Source organism: Equus przewalskii, chromosome 32, assembly GCF_037783145.1.
Source record: "Equus przewalskii isolate Varuska chromosome 32, EquPr2, whole genome shotgun sequence".
In the NCBI taxonomy this organism is placed as follows: Eukaryota; Metazoa; Chordata; class Mammalia; order Perissodactyla; family Equidae; genus Equus; species Equus przewalskii.
Window position 1 is genome coordinate 22,562,079 of NC_091862.1, and position 18,233 is coordinate 22,580,311.

The 18,233-nt window shown below is 42.7% G+C and overlaps 1 protein-coding gene across 1 annotated transcript in view; it reads left to right on the top strand.

Annotated features, from left to right (window-relative positions):
- The window catches only part of ADAT2 (adenosine deaminase tRNA specific 2), a 31,365-nt gene extending 29,425 nt beyond the window's left edge, over positions 1 to 1,940 (top strand). The window contains exon 6 of the mRNA XM_008531535.2: positions 90 to 1,940. Within this exon, the coding sequence (XP_008529757.1) occupies positions 90 to 133 (44 nt within the window). The 3' untranslated portion in view covers positions 134 to 1,940. The remainder of the gene's footprint in view (positions 1 to 89) is intronic.
- Positions 1,941 to 18,233: the final 16,293 nt, after the last annotated feature.

Genomic DNA, 18,233 nt, shown 5'->3' on the forward strand with positions numbered 1-18,233 from the left:
GTAACACTTCTCACTTAAAACAAGTCAGTAGAAAGTCTGACTTGGGCTTACCTCTTCATTTCTCTTTTTCTTTTCTGTTCTTTTCACAGCACCAAAATCAAAGGTTCGGAAAAAAGAATGTCAGAAATCCTGAACTTGTTCTAATGAAAGACTAATGCCTCTGGATGAAATTCTTGGACTGAAAGCTGTTGACATCATTGAATCATATGTTTCTATATTGTCCTTAACCGGCGGGAAGATGGTCTCTCATCATTTGCTCTGTTAAGGGAACAAATTAGCACTTTTTAAAAAGTCTGACAATTTTAAACAACTATTAGCTTTTCCACAAGCTGAAAACATTTTAAGAAGGGGAAAAATTTGGGGCCGGCCCTGTGGCCAAGTGATTAAATTCACTTGCTTTGCTTCAGTGGCCCGGGGTTTCCCAGTTTGGATCCTGGGCGTGGACATGGCACCGCTCATCAGGCCATATGAGGCGGTGTCCCACATGTCACAGCCAGAGGCACTCACAACTAGAATATACAACTATGTCCCAGGGGGCTTTGGGGACAAGAAGAAGAAGAAAAAAAGAAAAAGAAAAAAAAGATTGGCAACAGATGTTAGCTCAGGTGCCAATCTTTAAGGAAAAGATAAAAAGGGAAAAAAAATTAAAGATTGAGGTTTTAGAAATTAGGAAGCTGTGCATGCACTTCCTGCCAAAACCACTATGCCCAGTCCAGGAAAGTGCTGACTTTCAGAAGAGGTGCACTCAGACCCAGTTGCCCGGGATGCGTCGGGACTGGAGTGTGGCACGCGACAGACACCTGCTCCAGGCCTGGCGTTTCAGAATCGAATTCTTCATTCTTTGCAGCCACTGTGTTCTCCAGGGCGTTGGCGGCGTATGACTTCCTTGGAAATTGTATATGAATTATATACATACAGACCATGATTATATGGTTCTTAGATCAGACTTTTTGCTTTTATGAAGCATTTAGAGAAAATGCATACTTTTAGAACAAGTGCGTGTCATTTTTAAATTACAGCATATTTTTATAATAAAATTTATACTTCCTTCTTTGAAGATGGATAGTCTTGAAAATAAAAGATAAAAGCATAAATGGGACAATTCCTTCTGTGTTAGTGAGTATACTGTGCCAGGCTCTGCTTGTTATTGAATCAGTGAATGAAACAAAGAGTCCTGCCCTCGTGGAGCTTCTGTTCTAGCAGGGAGGCCACTAATAACCAGAGTGGGTTACACAGGATGTCAAATGGTGATAAGAATTATGGCAAAATGAGAAAGAACAGGGCAAAGGGGGTAGGTGTGCCATTTGGTGGTAGGAATGCTGGTTGCAGAATTAAATAGAATGGTTAATTTAATCTGAAATCAAATACGGTCATTTCTTTTTATAAGAATCCAGATTTAGAATTTAAAATCTAAAATTTAAAAATGTGAATGCAGCCCCGGAGAGGTACCCACAGCAGAGAGTCGCAGACATTCCCGCTTCCTGCCTGCGGAAGGGTTGGCTCTGAGGCGAGTGCAGCTTTGCGGACCCGCCATGCACCACGTCTGCCCAGGAGGGGGCCTCGCCGTTCCACCAGAAGCCCAGCTCCAGGCCCGGCAGGGCAGCTCCTCCGTTGCATTTCTGCAGTGGATTCATTTCCTTGATGCAAAGCATCTGTAGTTGTTGGTTCTGCGATTTGAGCGATGTCTCTGACTTGTTTGTTTTGAGTTACATTACAGGCTGGAATGCAATTGTGGTGAAAGTATTTTTATATTGCTGAGAGCAGCAGCTAATCACAGTTACATGCTTCAGAGGATTTGTAATTGCTGGGTTTTTGTACGTGTGTGTTTTTAACTGCATTTGAGAAGTTTTATGGAGAGGACTATGTAAGATTTTAAATCTGTAATAATGTTACATGTACCTTCTCTTCAATTTCTTCTTTAAAAATTATCTTCTCCTTCAGTTTTAGTGCTTTGACTTGTTTGTTCCTTCTCGCAGTTGGTCCTAGTTCATTTCTGGCTCCTTCTGCTTCTCTGCAGCAGACTTTGCTACACTTCTTGTCCTCAGATGGTTCTCTCAGGGATGATTTGTAGACAGGAAACCTGGAATCTTGATCCTCTGGAGAGCACCACTCAGTATGCCACATAGGTTCTTGGTAAACATTTGTTAAGTAAAATTATTGATTGAAATTTGGGGGAAAATGAATAATAAGGAGAATATCTAAGATAAAAAGGCAAAGCCAAAAATTGTTTATGTGTGTTTTAACCCAGCAACAGTCACTACTTAAAGGATCAAGAAAGTAATAAAACTATAAACAGAGAAGGATAGAAAAGACTTACTAATATGCATATGTTCTGTCTGTCCTATGTTTTGGAGAATGGGTAATTCCAAAGCATGGCTGAAAATTTTAATTTTGGTTACATTTTTGATTCCCTCTCCAGTGACTGACTTATAGAAAGTCTCTCCTCCGTTTTTGGTCTTAGTTGTAGTTCCCTCCATTGCTTTGGGGAAACATCAGTGCAGACAGAGTGCTGCAGACTGGAGGTGAGCACCCCCAGTGCCGACACACAACCATGTGGGGTCGTAGACATTAAGGCTGTGGGATTCTGACAGTGGTTTCAAAGTGGCGAGGAGGAGTGGTGGACATGTGACGAAGTGGTCCTGCTTCCTGAGGACCGTATTCTCCAGCTACTTAGACAAGGCTTAAAATATTAAGATGCTTCCGCTCAAGAGATTTAATCCAGTTGATTGATACTGGTATTGGCTAAGAGACCAGCTGAGAGACTTATTTTGTATATGAGATAGTTCTATAAGTTGTGAGATGCAAAAAGATTTTAGAATCACAGCCCTGTTTAGAGAAATTAGTAGTTGTATCTAAGATGCTAGCGTATCCAGTGTTTGCTGGTTTTTGCAGCGAACTCTGCTGGGAATGGGTGGTATGTAATGTTTTGGCAGGCTTCAATCACTGATAAAAAATCATGTTAAAATATCTTTGCACTTTCTTGTTCCTTGGCACAAATATCTCTTCCTGTGTTGTATTTGGAATATCATAGAGAGAAAATAGATAGCCAAGAACTTCAATGTAGGCAAGAACTGTTAGTTTTTCTTTAAACTCTCTATTTGGAAATAATTCCAGACTTACAGAGAAGTTGCAAAAATACCCATATATCCCTTATTCTTTGAACCTATTATTAACATTTTATGCCTTTAGCTTTATCATTTGCTCTCTCTTTATTATCCTTTCTCTCCTTCTCTCTCTCTCTGTCTCTCTGTCTCTCTCTCTCTCTCTCTATATGTATTTATATATGTACACACACACATATATAATTATTTTCCGAACCATTTGTTGGAAAACTACATACATCATACATCATGGCTCTTTACCCTGAAATGTTTTAGTATTTCCCAGGCATAGGATATTCTTTTATATAATCGCAATACAGTTATCGACTTCAATAACTGTAACGTTGACATAATACTTTTGTCTCATGTGCCATTTGTATTCCCATTTTGTCAGTTGACCCCATAGTGTCATTTAGAGAATTTTCTTCCCTCTCCAGCAATACTGGACCCATTCTGGGGCCAGGTATTGCATTTAGTTGTTGGATATCTTCTTTTAATCTAGAACATTTCTACAGCCTTTATTTGTCTTTTATGACATTGACATTTTTAAAAATAATACAGTCCTCCTGCCCCTCCTGCCTTCCTTTTTCTTATGCTGGTGTTTTCTTGTGGTTAAATTCAGGTTGTGTATTCTAGGTGAAGTTATGTTCTTCTTAGAGTGTCACATCTGGAAGTGTTCCAAAGGCCATCTGTCCCTTACTAGTGATGTTAATTTTGGTCACCTGTTCAAGGTGTTACCTGATTTCTGCATTATATAATTGTTATATTTTTCTCCATTGCAACGAGTAAGAAGTCTGGGGAGAGGAACCGTTACATTTTTAAGAGAAGATGTATTTGACATTGATGGAAAGGAGGGGAAGAAAACTAATGACATAAATTTCAAAGCAACTCTTAAATTATTTGATTGCATTCTTCCCCTTTTATTATGTCTGCCAAAATTTACAAATTTCTTTCCCTAATAAGATGATTTTAAATAGGAATATCTTAATAAATATTAAAAGAAAGCCTCGGAAATAAGTTTTTTCATGATCTCTTCCTCAGCAAAACTAATGATTATATCAATTTAATTCTATCTGAGAAGATGGAGTTTTGGAAAAATAGGTCTCAGATGTTTCTGGCATCACACATGGCCTGTAGTGATCCAGTAGGATGTATGACTCTCAGTAGTCATTTGGCCATAAAATGTAAGTTCTTTTGGGTTTCCATAGAGATATCTAGACTTAAAATGTTTTAAGCACTGCTACTTTCAAAATGTGTGTCAGTAAAAATAGCAAAAGCCAAGGCTCTTTTTAAAAAAAAAAATATTAAAAAGGTTTTTAAAGTAGTGAGGTTCCTGGTTAAAAATCCATATTGATACAAAATAGAGGAAGATTGGCACAGATGTTAGCTCAGCAACAATCTTCCTCAAACAGAAAGAGGAAGATTGGCAACAGATGTTAGCTCAGGGCCAATCTTCCTGACACATACACACACACAAATCCATGTTGAAGCCAAAGCGTGTCCTTCCCCGTCTTTCTGCATCGGCTGGCCTTGAATGGCCCCCAGAGAAGAGGCACCAAGAACTGGTTTCCCTGCGTTTTGGCAAAGGAATGAGACTGCATTGACTTCATCTCTGAAGACAACTGCCAGCTATTTTCTTACTCCGTGAATTGTTAATGGTGCGTGGTGAGGAAAAGGGTGATGGGGGACGTTATTTTTATGGGTCAGACTGGCATAAGTTCTGGTGAAAGTTTGATATCTTTAGGATCGTATGTTTTTTCAAGTTGAGCTAATAAAAACAGGCTCATGGGATTATTTCTCACCTAATTTTTGAGTGAATATGCAGCTCCTCACCATGTATCCATGACTGTTAGGGAGACTTTGTGGTGTGGTTAAAGAAGCATAAACTTGGGCGTCAGAGCAGGAGTCAGTCACGGGCCAAACCCAGCCTGCTGCCTGTTTCGGTATCACTCACAAGTTAAAAATGGTTTTCCATTTTTAAATGGTTGAAAAAAATCAAAAGGAAAATTTAGTGACCCACGGGTGTGATATGAAATTCAAAGTTCGGCATCTGTACGGTATTTGGTTGGCACACGGCTGTGCCCATGTGTCCGTGTTGCCCACGGCTGCTGGTGCCGCAGTGGCAGAGCTGAGTTGTGGCTGGGCCCTGTCGCCTGCAAAGCCTCAGGTATTTAGTGTCTGGCCTTTAAGAGGACGTGTGCTGCCCCCGGTCTAGAGAGTATAAGGTGTTGCGCTTGGGTCTCCAGGCTGCTTGTTCTTCCAGCTCTGTGACTTTGAATCTGAATATTGTGGCTCATTGTGCAGTTGTGGCGAATTGCTTCAGTACCACGATTTTTTTTTTTTAAGTCAGTTCATAAATATGAAGGAGAGATCCAAGACAATGAGATAATTATTCTGGCTTAGAATATTTTGTTTCCTTATGTACATTTTGAGAGAGTGGCAAGGAGAAAAAATAACATCATTTTATTTGAGTGTAGAATAAACAATACATTTTATTTGTGATCATCATATTAAAAATGTTATAAATACTTATCGTCTTTAAGAATAGTTACTATAATGTCAAAAATCGATTGGACTCTTTGAAAAACCAGGACTTCAACAGAAAGCGTCTCCCTCCCATCCCCTCACTGCCTTCCCCAGTTTTCTCTGCATCAGGTTTGCTAACCCTTTGGTGCTATAATCACATACACTGTGTTTGAAGAAAAGACAAAAAATAAACATTTATTAGGTATTTTGGGTTTTTTTTTTTTTACCGAGCGTGGACCTCACCACAGACTCTTAATATATGACAGACAGATTTTATGTCTAAATTCTAAACTGCGTCGTAACGAAGTATTTGAGGGAGAGTTCGTGGGCAGGAGGGACACCAGCTGTGCCCTGAAAGACACGTTGGGTGTGGGGAGGTACGTAAGAGGGTGGGGCAGCGTGCTCTGCATACAGCGCAGGGAGGACGGCGATGTGAAGACGCTGGCGAGGGAAGCTCGGGCCACGTCGTCGTAATTAAGATCCCTGCCTCTTTCTGAGAGGAATCAATTTTCATTCTCTTTCTGCTGTGTGACGCCTGGGGACAGTGTGGTGTGGGGTGAGGGGCTGCCAGGGACAAAGGTTCTGACGCTACAGTCACTGCGGTAAGGAGCCTGGAATTGCACATCCCCAGGCAGGATTTGAGCTGTGGGGAGGGGGGGTGTCACTAAAAGAAGCTCATATTGACATGGGGCTTATTGTGTGCCAGGCTCTATTCATATTTTACCTCGTTAATCCTTGTAACAACCCTATGAGTCAGTGCTGTCACCATCTCCGTTTTCCATCAGGGAAACTGAGGCACAGGGAGATTAAGTCACTTACCCGGGGACGCTGAGTACTAAGTGATGGCGTCAGTTAGAATGGGCTAGGTTGTACCAGGATAGCAGCTTTCAAGTCTTAATGGCTTAGAACAAAGATCTAATTCTCTCGTGCTCCACTTTTTGTCATCTCAGGTCAGGCCAGGGGCTGAGGCTAAAGGAGACGCCACCATCTGGAACATATCAGTCAAGTGGCGGGGAAAGGAGGTGGTGGATAGTGCGGTCTTAGAGCAGCGCCTCATGAACCTGAGCGTGCACGTGGATCGCCTGGGGGCTTGCAAAAGACACCTCCTTATTCAGGGGGTCTGGGAGGGGCCTGAGAATGCATTTCTAGAAAGGTTCCAGGTGATTCCTGTACTGCTGGACCGTGGACCACACGTGTAAGGAGGGCTGACTGGCTTTGGCCTGGAAGTGACACATCACTTCTGCTCACATAAGAGTTAAAGCAAGTCGCAGAGCTCAGCCCAACTTCCAGGTGGCGGGAAACGTAATCCCCCGCTTACCTCGGGGGAGGAGAACTGGAATATTTGTGAACAGCCCAAATGAAGCAAAAAATGTGAAGCTAGGACTCAGATTCAGGCAGGCTGTCCCCAGAGTGTGTGCTTTTAATCATCGCTTCCTGCAGTCCCAGGCGGTGGCTCATTCTCCGTCAAGAAAGGGCAGCATGGAGGCACCAGCCTGCGTGGCTGGCGGCCACTGAGGGTGGTGCTCCAGGCTGACCAGGCTCCCAGCAGCGTCATGTCAGAGACAGCAGTTCTCAGCATGGCGCTGCAACTTGGAAATGTTTCACTTCTTTTTCTTAATAATGTAGTGACATCTCTGACATTTATTTTTGTTCAAAGTGTATCTTAGCGTAGTGTAGATTCAAGCCTTTCCCTGTTAGACTTTCATCTCATATCTGCCATGCTTTCTTGCTTTGGAGAAGGGGTGGGGTTAAAGCCAGCATCGGGGGATTGTGTGTGACCCCAGGAACACCCATGGGGGTGTGTCCACACATGCATACCATTCATCACGTGTGTTTGCTGCAAAGAGCTGGAGTTGCTGATCTGGAAGAGTCCTAGCTTGTGGTCAGCACGACGAACTGGATTCCCAGATGGTGGTGGCTGAGAGCAGCTTCTCTGAGCCTGCAGCCTATGTCCATAACCGGGAACTTCTGATACGGTCACAGCACTGAGACTTGGGTGGGGGAGTGGTGGATTCCAGGCCCACGTTAGTCTTTCCGTGGAGGAAAGTGAACTGGGTTCCCTTCAGTGCCCAGTGAACGTTGCACCTGCCTTGACTGACCTTCCAGCGCCTATGGAAAGCCCTGCCTTCATTCCCACCGCAGCCCACTTTGCTTTTGGTTCCCAGGCTGAAGTGTGGACCAGCTATTCAGAAACATCAGTATAAGTGAGGCCCCTGTCGGCCTTACGGAAAACCTGATCTGCAAATGATACTTGGAATGAATTATGACTGTTCTTCCTTCATTTAAAAAAAGTCCTCCCCAAAGAGAGAGAGAGGTGCATTTCAGTTTTCCATAATCTCTATTATGATTTCAGAACTAACCTACTACACCAGTTGATTCAGTCAGCAATTGAGCTAACCATGAGGGAGAAAATAGGCCTTAATGTTTTTTCTTTTGGAAAACCCAGATTGCCCTGTTGAAAAATGCTTTCCCTCCCGCCCACCTGTCTGTCATTAATCATGGGACGAGCTGGATAAACCTGATTGTTCCTCCAGAGACGACTCTGTCATGTAAGGCACGTAGTTCAATTAAAATGTGCAGACGAACGCAAAGTTAGTAGCTAAGGGAAAATAACAAAACAAAGTATTACTATTTTTGTTACTTAGACTGAAACCTACAGTATGACTTTTAAAAATTAATGGGACAGAATTCTCCCGCTTGATCATTCTAATCCCAACTCTAGAAGTATTACCCAGGATCTTTCTCGGCTGTTAGTGCCCTTTGGAAAAAGACCAGACCTATCGCTGCCCTGGTGTCCTGACTCCACGGGAGAGCGCTGTCAGCTTCTCATCAAGCCTCTCTTGGCACTGATGGAACGCCGCTGCTTTCTGTGACATTTCTATATTGGAGGCCTAACTAACTTAAGGATGTCAGCTTGATTTTAATATTTTATTGGCGACGTCCCCCCTCCTGATTCAAATACTGAACAATTTCAGGAAAGATTCCATTTCTTCTTGACCTGAGAGGAATCCCGTTTTCTTAGTGATGAGCCGTGCCGGCAGAATGCCAAGGGGAGCTCCTCCGCAGGTAAGAGTCCTTATGTGCTCAGCACGTTTTATGAACTCCGTCAGCCTCAAGTGTTGTACTCTTCCTGGAAGTCCTGCGATTTCTGTGAAATCTTTTCAACGATTCCAGCCTACAGTGATCGTTTTCTTCAAGCTCCTACTTAGTTCACATAGTTGAGGACTCGATTGGTCTCTAATTATAGTATAATTGGGTTGTAAGCTCCTCCAAAGCAAGGATTTAGCCCACTGCTAGGCCCAGAGGCGGTTTCAGTAAATGCTTGCTGAGTGATGGATTTGCAGTTCTGAATGGTTTCCAGTGAGCAGGACAAACGGGTGAATTAGCACCGCCGAGGGAATGCCGTCTTGGCTTACGGAGCAGGAGCAGGCCCTCAGTCTACGGGCGCTTGTCGAAGGCCGTCACTGCCAGACAGCTGCACAGCCGAGGTACATGACCTAGACCCCTGACCTTTTCCCCCCGCTCATCTCTTCTCATTTGGAAACCTACATTTTTGACTCAGGCTTTCAATCTCCCTTTTTCAGGTTTCAGAACAAGCAGTAGAGGGGCAGAGGTCAAAATTTTGTGTCTGCTCTGCTAGCACCTCACTTCCCGTGGAGGCATGGCACACAAAAAGGAGGACACATTGCGTATTTCAGAGCAAGTAAAATGCTGTGTGGAGATTGATTTATATAACTTTTTTGCTAGATTAGTCAAGAAGCTGGATTAATATTTTAATCATATTCTCTTGAGAGGAAAAGGCAGCTGGCGAAATTGTTGGAGGTGACATGCCAATCTACATAGAAACCGAGTGTGGTTTGGAGACCACCATGGAAATAATAACTTCAGTCATTAAGTGGAGAATGAAAGGAGGAAAGAAACCAGATAAGTTTTCCAGGATCAAGAAGTTATTTTTATTATAAACTAACCTTAGGGAGACCATAGACTTTATTATTATTTTAACATTTAAGTTCAAATACTGATGGCTTTATCTTTTCACTGCTGACTACTCTTGGCAACAGCAGAGTTAGCAAGGAGTGCACTAGAACATCTTTCATTTTTTTATTTCAGTTGCCATTTTAATTGTGCATATAAGCTCAGTTGTGCAGGCAGTGCATGGCAAAGAGCATACAGTGGCAAAGAGCATACAGTGGCACAATTTATACTCGATGCAGGGTTTCTCCCTCCCTGTGAACTTGACTTCTCAAGGCCTGAAGTCGAGCAGTTGATACAAATTCACTGGCATCCTGAAATCTCAAGGAAGAGAACTTACTCTTTTTTTGTTTCCGTGCAGACCTGGATAACACCAAGTCTTTACAATGCTCTGTAGCTGGCACTAGCGGTAAAACATCTGGAGGATAATGTACTGGGTTCTGGGAGATGCTATCTTTTGCTTGGGGACTACCCTCAGATGGAAATCGATATTTAGATTATTCTTGGGAATTTCTTTGTGCTTCTGAATTTTGTGAGAACAAGGCTGGTGCTATGATATTCTCCTGTGTTCTGTTGACCCTTAGGTATTATAGAAAAGAGGGAAAAGAGAGTCTTAGGGTTGAAATAGTCAAACTTTGAAGATGCAAAGCCTCTACTCCAATTATATTGGCAGATGGCCCGGGTCGCAGCTGCCAGTGAAGGATCCCAGATTCTACCCAAAGGCCTGAATACCATCGTCTTCTGCCTGGAACTGAGTCAGTAAAAGGAAATAGGGTAAGGCAGAATTTTGGCCTGAAATTTCTCTGTGGAAGCAACAGTTTGAATTGATAATGGGAGAAAGTTTGTATTAACTTTTATAAGGTAGTGGTAAATTTCAGGAATTTTATAGTGCTGGCGTATTATTCAGGCCATCTTTTCCTCTGGGGCTCATTGTTCACCCTGTTTGGTTGGGTAGCATAGCTGAGCAGGATCTAAGATGAGGAAGAGGATTGGAACTGACTGTGGCGTTGGGGCCAAAGTAATGAATGTCCTGACCCATTTCCTTGGTTTCTGGGGGCCACAAGAGAGAGCCATTCATAAAGGCTCTGAGGGGGATGCAGTAGCTATCTCTCTACACCAGGAAGATATGGAGCAAGAGAGGTAAGGATTGAGGAATTGGTTCCATGAAGGAGAGGGTAAGATCTTTTTGGCTTCTTACCTGAACTCCTTTTCTGAGGAGGACAGCAACATTTGGAGTAGACTATGGCTCTGATAATTAATTTCACTGGATTAATAGGAGAAATAACGAACGACGAATGGAGGGTCACTTCTCTGTTCACAATGCTGGTTGGTTAGGTGAAAGCATTTCATATGTCTCTGTGCTGCTGGGCAGAACTATGTACCTGGGCTCTCATAAGAAGCTAGGTAAGGTGGCTTGAGAACAGCTGAGAAACGTCCCTCTTGGATTTGTCCAACCCTGTTTCTTCTCTCTCCTGAGTGTGGCTTTTCTTCACACTGGGGTGTAAAATCTGAGATTCAGGTTTCGATCTAGACTTCGGATGCCTAGAGGCAGCTCAGTACTGATGGGCTGTTTTGAATCAAGGCCTGCCAGCTCACCTTGCTCAGAGAGTGGTCATCTCCCCGATCCAGCCCAGATAGAAGTGGAGCTGGCCGCACCCAGACTCGTTCGCTGGAACAAGTGGGAAGAGCTACTTCTCCTGACTGTTTATCGTGTGCCGGCACAGCTGTAAAAGCCCTGCCGCTACTCCAAGGTCCCTGCAGCACCTCAGGGGTCACTGCTCTCCTTCCCACTTGAGTCAGTTAGTAGACTTTAACTTGCTCAAGGTCACGGAGCTCGCAAGGGGCAGCACTAGAGTTTAAACTCTAGAGCTCACATTTCTTAACTACCCTACTAAATTATTTCAAGAAGATTACCCAAATAGGAAAAGAGCAGAAAGGATGGTGGTTGTTGTTCCCCGCCCAGCCCTGCACTGGAACCAGCCCATAACTTGGGTTTATTCTGGAGGCAAGCTTTTGGCCTCTCTCAGTGGTCATGAATTTGAATGTCTTTCTCTATTCTGTGTGTGTGTGGTTTCTTTGTTTTGTCTTTTTAAAAATTTTAACAAAGTAAATCTTCTAGAAGGAAAGGAACTGTTTTGCTTATGAGAACAGATCCCAGGATACTTACAAGCTTAAAAAATACAATTAGACCATCAGCTTGGTTCTTTACAAAAACTGGAAGTAAAATTGCATGATTTTGTAAAAAAATTTCAGTAAGACAGGTCTTATTCAGGATCAACTGCCAGTACCTTTGCATATTCCGTAATGGTTTCTCTCAAACAGCAGCACATATTATCGTTGTTATTATTATTGTTATTGTTAGGTACTGTACTAAGTGATTTACGTGTATTTTCTCAGTTACATTGATACTTACGTGATAGGTACTACCGTCACATATCAGTTATCTATCGTGACAGCAATGCTGCATAACAAAACCCCACAAAACCTCAGTGGCATTCAAAAATAACTATTTATAGGGGCTGGCCCGGTGGCGCAGCAGTTAAGTTCCCAGGTTCTGCTTTGGTGGTCTAGGGTTTGCCAGTTCAGATCCCGGGTGCGGACCTGGCAGTGCTTGACAAGCCATGCTGTGGTAGGCATCCCACATATAAAGTAGAGGAAGATGGGCATGGATGTGAGCTCAGGGCCAATCTTCGTCAGCAAAAAGAGGAGGATTGGCAGCAGATGTTAGGTCAGAGCTAATCTTCCTCAAAAAAAACCCCAAACAAATTATTTATTGCTTACACATCTAGGATGACTGGGTAAACTCAATCTTGGCTGGACTGGCTCACAACACATAGGGTTTGGCTCACTGAAATCTAGCCTGGCCTTGGTTGGGATGAACAGGACAAATCAGCTCCTCCGTTTGTGTCTCATCTCCAGTAGGCTGGGCTGGCATGTTCTGTTGGTGACCACAGAGCTGCAGACTCTGAACAAGCCCAATTGCATAAGTCCATTTCAACCTTCTGTTTGCACTGTGTCTACTAATATCTTATTGATCAAAGCAAGACACATAGCTAAATGTAAGGATGTGGAATTATGTATTCCATCCCTTGGGAGGGCATTGGAAAACAGCATGGCAAAAGGCATGGAAACAGGGAATGCTGAACAATTGGGCCCATTTTTGCAATCTATCACGTATTCTCTTTTTGTAGATGGAGAAACTGAGACTTACATAGTAAGTGGCTTGCCTGGGGCCACGTAGATATTAAGTGACCGAGCTTGAATCTGAACTGGGTTTGTCTTTTCTCAAAGCTGGAGCTCTTAGCGATGTCCTATAAATGCAAGATTTAGAAACTAGGTCTGCCTCCAACTCCTTTCCAGACCTGAGCAATCTTTTAACTCCCTTTTTGTGCATCTTCACCAAGGAAGACAAAATGCACCTATTGATATTATATAATGAGAATGCTGTGAGGAGTAATTAATGTGAGAAATTCTCTGAAAACGTGCTAGGGATTACGATCAAAGAAATACACAGACTTCTAACTCACTGCCTGACCTCATTTAACATTTTTGTAGTCTTCAGATCTCTCTCACTGCCATAGTTTAGAAATGTACTGAGTATAAAATTTCTTAATACTCTCACTCTTGTCCCCATCAAATCATCCCAGCAATGCTGTGATCTGTGTATATTACCAGTAATTATAAATAAAAATGATACCATAGACAAATTCCTTTTTGAAAAATGCCAGTAACATCTTTTAAGACTGTCCAGAAAGTTGCACAGTTTAACAGTTGACACATGTGGACTCTTAGCTAATAGAAAAATTCAGTCTTTCTATCAACTGCCCTTTCAACACCTGTGTCCTAGCCGAGTTTTGCTCTGTAACATGCTACTGTTGTCATTCCTTTTATGAAGTCAGTTTCATGGCACATGTTTTGAAGAAAGTTGATAAGTTTTATATACTTCTGTTGACCCTAGAAGCCAAACAGCAGAAGGGCACACCCTGCTTACCAGAAACGCATTACTAAAGAAGAAATTCCGTGGTGTACCCTTTGGCTCCTGGCCCTTGGGTCCTGTCCTGCACCATTGACAAGCTAACAGAGACAACTTTCTGCTTCTCAGGAGAGAGAATTTTTTATAGAGCTCTGAGGACCACTGTGGGTCCAGGGTCTTTGTGAAAGCCCTGTGGGTCAGATAGATGTGGGGACCACCTTAGAAGTATGGGATTGGGGGGCCAGCCCCAGTGGCCTAGTGGTTAAGTTCGGCACACTCTGCTTTGGCAGCCCAGGTTCAGTTCCTACATTTTGGTGGACCAACACCACTCATCTGTCAGTGGCCATGCTGTGGTGGCAGCTCATGTACAAAAAGAGGAAGATTGGCAGTGGATGTTAGCTCAGGGAAAATCTTCCTCAGCAGAAAAAAGAAAGAAATATGGAATTAGGAAGGGAGACTATAAAGAAGAAAGGGGAGATTTTGGAGAGAGGTGATACTGTGGTTAAAGGGACATTGGCTTTGGGAAGAGAGGGAAGAACAAGGCTGATAAGTTTCAATCAAGACTCAAATGATTAGGGGAGACTAAGAAGTTCAATTCAGATTCTTTGTGAACACAAAAATTTGTGGGGGCCTGGCCCTCTGGCCAAGTGGTTAAGTTCACGCACTCTGCTTTAGTTGCCCAGGGTTTTGCCAGTTTGGATCCTGGGTGCAGACCTAGTACTGCTCATCAAGCCATGCTGAGGTGGTGTCCCACACAGCAGAACTAAAAGGACCTACAACTAGAATATACAACTATGCACTGGGGGGCTTTGGGGAGAAGAAGAAAAAGAAGAAAATTGGGGGAAGCTGTGTGCTGTATCTCCTCATCCTAACACTGACCACATATATGGCACTCATCTGCTCTCCCACACAACTGTAAACTCAATGAGCACAGCACCTGTGTATGTCTCAACTGGTGTTATCATTACAGGATAGCCCAATGTGTTGCATGTAGCATGCACTCCATACATATTTGTTAGTCAAATATCCCAGAACCAGCTAGTACTTCTGTTATTTTCCTCTAGCAAAAACTCAAGAGACTGCCTTTATCTTGTACAATAAAAGAATAACCCATAAAGTTGGATGTAATGTGGGAATTAAATAAAATATAATACCAGTATTTAATTGTGTCCTGAAGGAAACATTTCTTGTTGTGGTAGAGAGGGAATAAACCTCACTGTAGATCTAAGGACTTGTCTTCTTGTAGCTCTGGTTTTGATCTTGGTCACATGATCCAACAGCAGCTTTCCCACATATGCAATGGGAATAACAAATGCTACATTATATGTGAAAATGCTTCAGAAGTAAAAGTGCCAAATGAATACTAGGTATTCTTATCATGTAAGACACAAGTTAAACTGGAAAGAGGAACTCCAGGTACTGGAGCCAAGGCAGGTACCATGACTTGTCTTATTCGTCTTGCACACAACACCAGTGCCTAAGTTAGTGTGTGGTCACTAGTTGGCACTCAGGATGTGTTTATGGAATTAGTGAATGATCCTCAGCTAAAACATAGGATTATAAAGATGATTTCAGTTGGTTATTCTTGTCTCTTTGTTTATAGATGAAGATCTTCATATGTGATTATTATCATGCAGTTGAATTGTTAAAAATTTATGTAAGATATATAGAGTCATAAACCAGAGTTTCTGCCCTCAAGAAATTTTCTATCTCGTTGGTTCACAAGACTTAATTAGCTCCTCGCTCCTCAAATTAAACAGCAATAAAAGATAATAGGAGAGCCCTAGTTACGTTTATTTGGATGTAAGGGGGAAATATTTACTCTGGCCAACTGAAGGGGGAAAAAAGTGTGGCTCACAGGAACGAAGGATATGTGAAGAGCCCAGTCCAGGAAGACCAGATCGTGTTCCTTTGAGGATGGAGGCGGTGGGACTAGGACACGAGCTCACCAGGACGCTGCAGGCTGGTCAGTTTGGCTCCATCCATTTTCTTCTTTGGTCACTCCATTCAAGAGTCATGTTCCTGGCAGAGATAGTCCAGTTGGCATGACTGGGGATACATGCTCACTCTTTGGCCAAGAAAGAGCAGCTAGGCAAGACTGTGTGAAGTGAGGACTGTGTAGTTCCCCGAAGCACAATCTGGGCACACCTCTGAATTGCAGTGGGTTCTATTGACAGTATTGCAAGAGTTCAGAGAAGGGAGATTCTGGTGAGACTTTGCATGTGAAAAGGGGCTCAATCTGCACCTTGAAGGATGGGTAGAAATAAGATACATGAAGAAGAGGGAAGATTTCAGGTGGGGCCACAAGAGCAGCAAAGATTTAGAGTGAGGATCGAGCCCAGTGTGTTCACGTAAGTCAGAAGCAGCAGACAGAGAAGATAGATGTTAATAAAAGGTCCTTGGATTTGTTTCAGTAGAGAAGTGAGGATAGATGCCAGGTTTAAAGGATAAACTGATGATTTGGGCATGGAAACAGTAAGTGTAGAACTAATTGAATAGAAAATATTCAGGGAAAGCATAAGGGAGGCCCATGTATTTTCATAGGAAAATCAGAAAAGTAAAGGATATGTTGGAAGAAGCTTCTAGGTATGAGATTGAGAACCCAAATGAAGAGGTAAGTCTTGAAGAAAGAGTTGCCGCTTGTTCAGAGGCTGGAAGATGGAGGGGGCTGGGTGAGGATGGAGATATCAGCACAATGATTTAGATGATACCTGTTCTAAATATACCAGATCTTAGCAACACAAGGTAGAAGTCACTGTGGGGTAGAGGGAGCAGTGCTGGGTGAGGACTCGAAGAGGAAGATGCCGCGGAGGACCCACTGTGGCCAGAGTGTAGGAACCAACAAGAGATCACTACCGGGATCCACAACAACCTCTCTACCTCAGTTAAAGTTGGCAGGAATTTGAGTTGCGTTTCCAAATGACTGGATGGAAACTCTCTTTGGTTAATATTCCAAAGCTAGGATTTTCAAAACTTTGGAGCAGATTTTATAGATAAGAGAATTGTCAGGAATTTAACTTTTGTTCTTAGACTTAAAGGATTATTGGAAATATTTGGAAGACAGCAGATTGGCATATTTCATTTGTGATGGTTTGTGCTTATTTTTATATGGAGCAGTTGCCACCCGAAGTCTCTTAATCTTATATCCTTTTCATAAAATAAATGTATTACTAGAAACACCAGACCTCTTAGTGTTTGACTTAGTACTGAAATAGCACTGAACAGAATACATTTAGCCATTTTCCACCTTCCTCTGTGCTTGCCCATTATTTATGCTGGAGTTATCTCAAAAATGGATTAAATAAGAAAGCATGAGCCTACAAGCAATCCTTAACCTCAAATATTTGATCTATGTCATCACATTTAAGTAGTTCAGAATCTGCTTAGAAAAGACAAACCAGGGAGTTTGGCTTCTCTTTCCCCCGAAGAGTCAACACAGCTGTCAGTCACCATCGGTGAGCCAGACGCTCCCCGTGCCTAAGTCACCCCGCGGTGGCCCTTTCTCAGTCTGCTTAAGTCAATGCACAAATAATTGCTTTGTGTCATAGATCTATTCCTGAAAAATTAAAAGTAAACCAAATGCTATTTACTCCAAAAGAGGCCCATGAATTGTTTTAATTAAGAAATCACCTATTACATATCTGTTTCATAAGTTTAAAATTTCATGTGTTGGATTTACTTACAGTTAGTTACATCAAAATTTTAGAAACATAGGGGTCAGCCCCGTGGCCGAGTGGTTGAGTTCGCGTGCTCTGTTTCCGTGGCCCAGGGTTTCGCTGGTTCGGATCCTGGGCGCAGACATGGCACCGCTCATCAGGCCATGTTGAGGTGGTGTTTCATATGCCACAACTGGAAAGACCTGCAACTAAGATATACAACTATGTACCAGGGGGGATTTGGGGAGATAAAGCAGAAAGAAAGAAAAAAAGATTGGCAACAGTTGTTAGCTCAGGTGCCAATCTTTAAAAAAAAACACAAAACTTTAGAAACGTAATCCATGGGTTACCTGCCTGGGCTTAAAGGCACGCCTTAGTTCACAGTTTGTAACTGGTCACAAGGAATAACCTGGCCATTGACGTGAATAACCAAACACCCACAGTAACAACCACTGAGAACTCCATTAGCTTAGTCTGTACTACATTGTTTACGAACATTGTCTATTGAATACAGTCATAATCACATGAGGTAGGTATTCTTATTGATGAGTCACTTTACACATGAGGAAACTGAGGCTTAGGAAGATCAAGTAACTAGCCTGGCATTGAGAATTAGTAAGTAACGCGGCCAGAGTCAAGCCCACGTCTGGATGGTTCCAAAGCCCCTGCTTTCACCACGCGTTATCATTTCTTGACTTCATAAATGCTTCCATCTGGGACATTACACTAGGGTCTTGACCAGAAGCCTGAACTTTTACTTTGTCTTTGACATTTTTTTTAATTAAAAACTTTTAAACTTTTCAATGTCTGGCCCTGTGGCATAGTGGTTAGGTTCACGCACTCCACTTCAGCGGCCCAGGGTTCGTGGGTTCAGATCCCAGATGTGGACCTACAAACTGCTCATCAGCCATGCTGTGGCAGTGTCCCACATACAAAATTGAGGAAGATTGGCACAGATGTTAGCTCACTGACAATCTTCCTCAAGTGAAAAGAGGAAGATTGGCA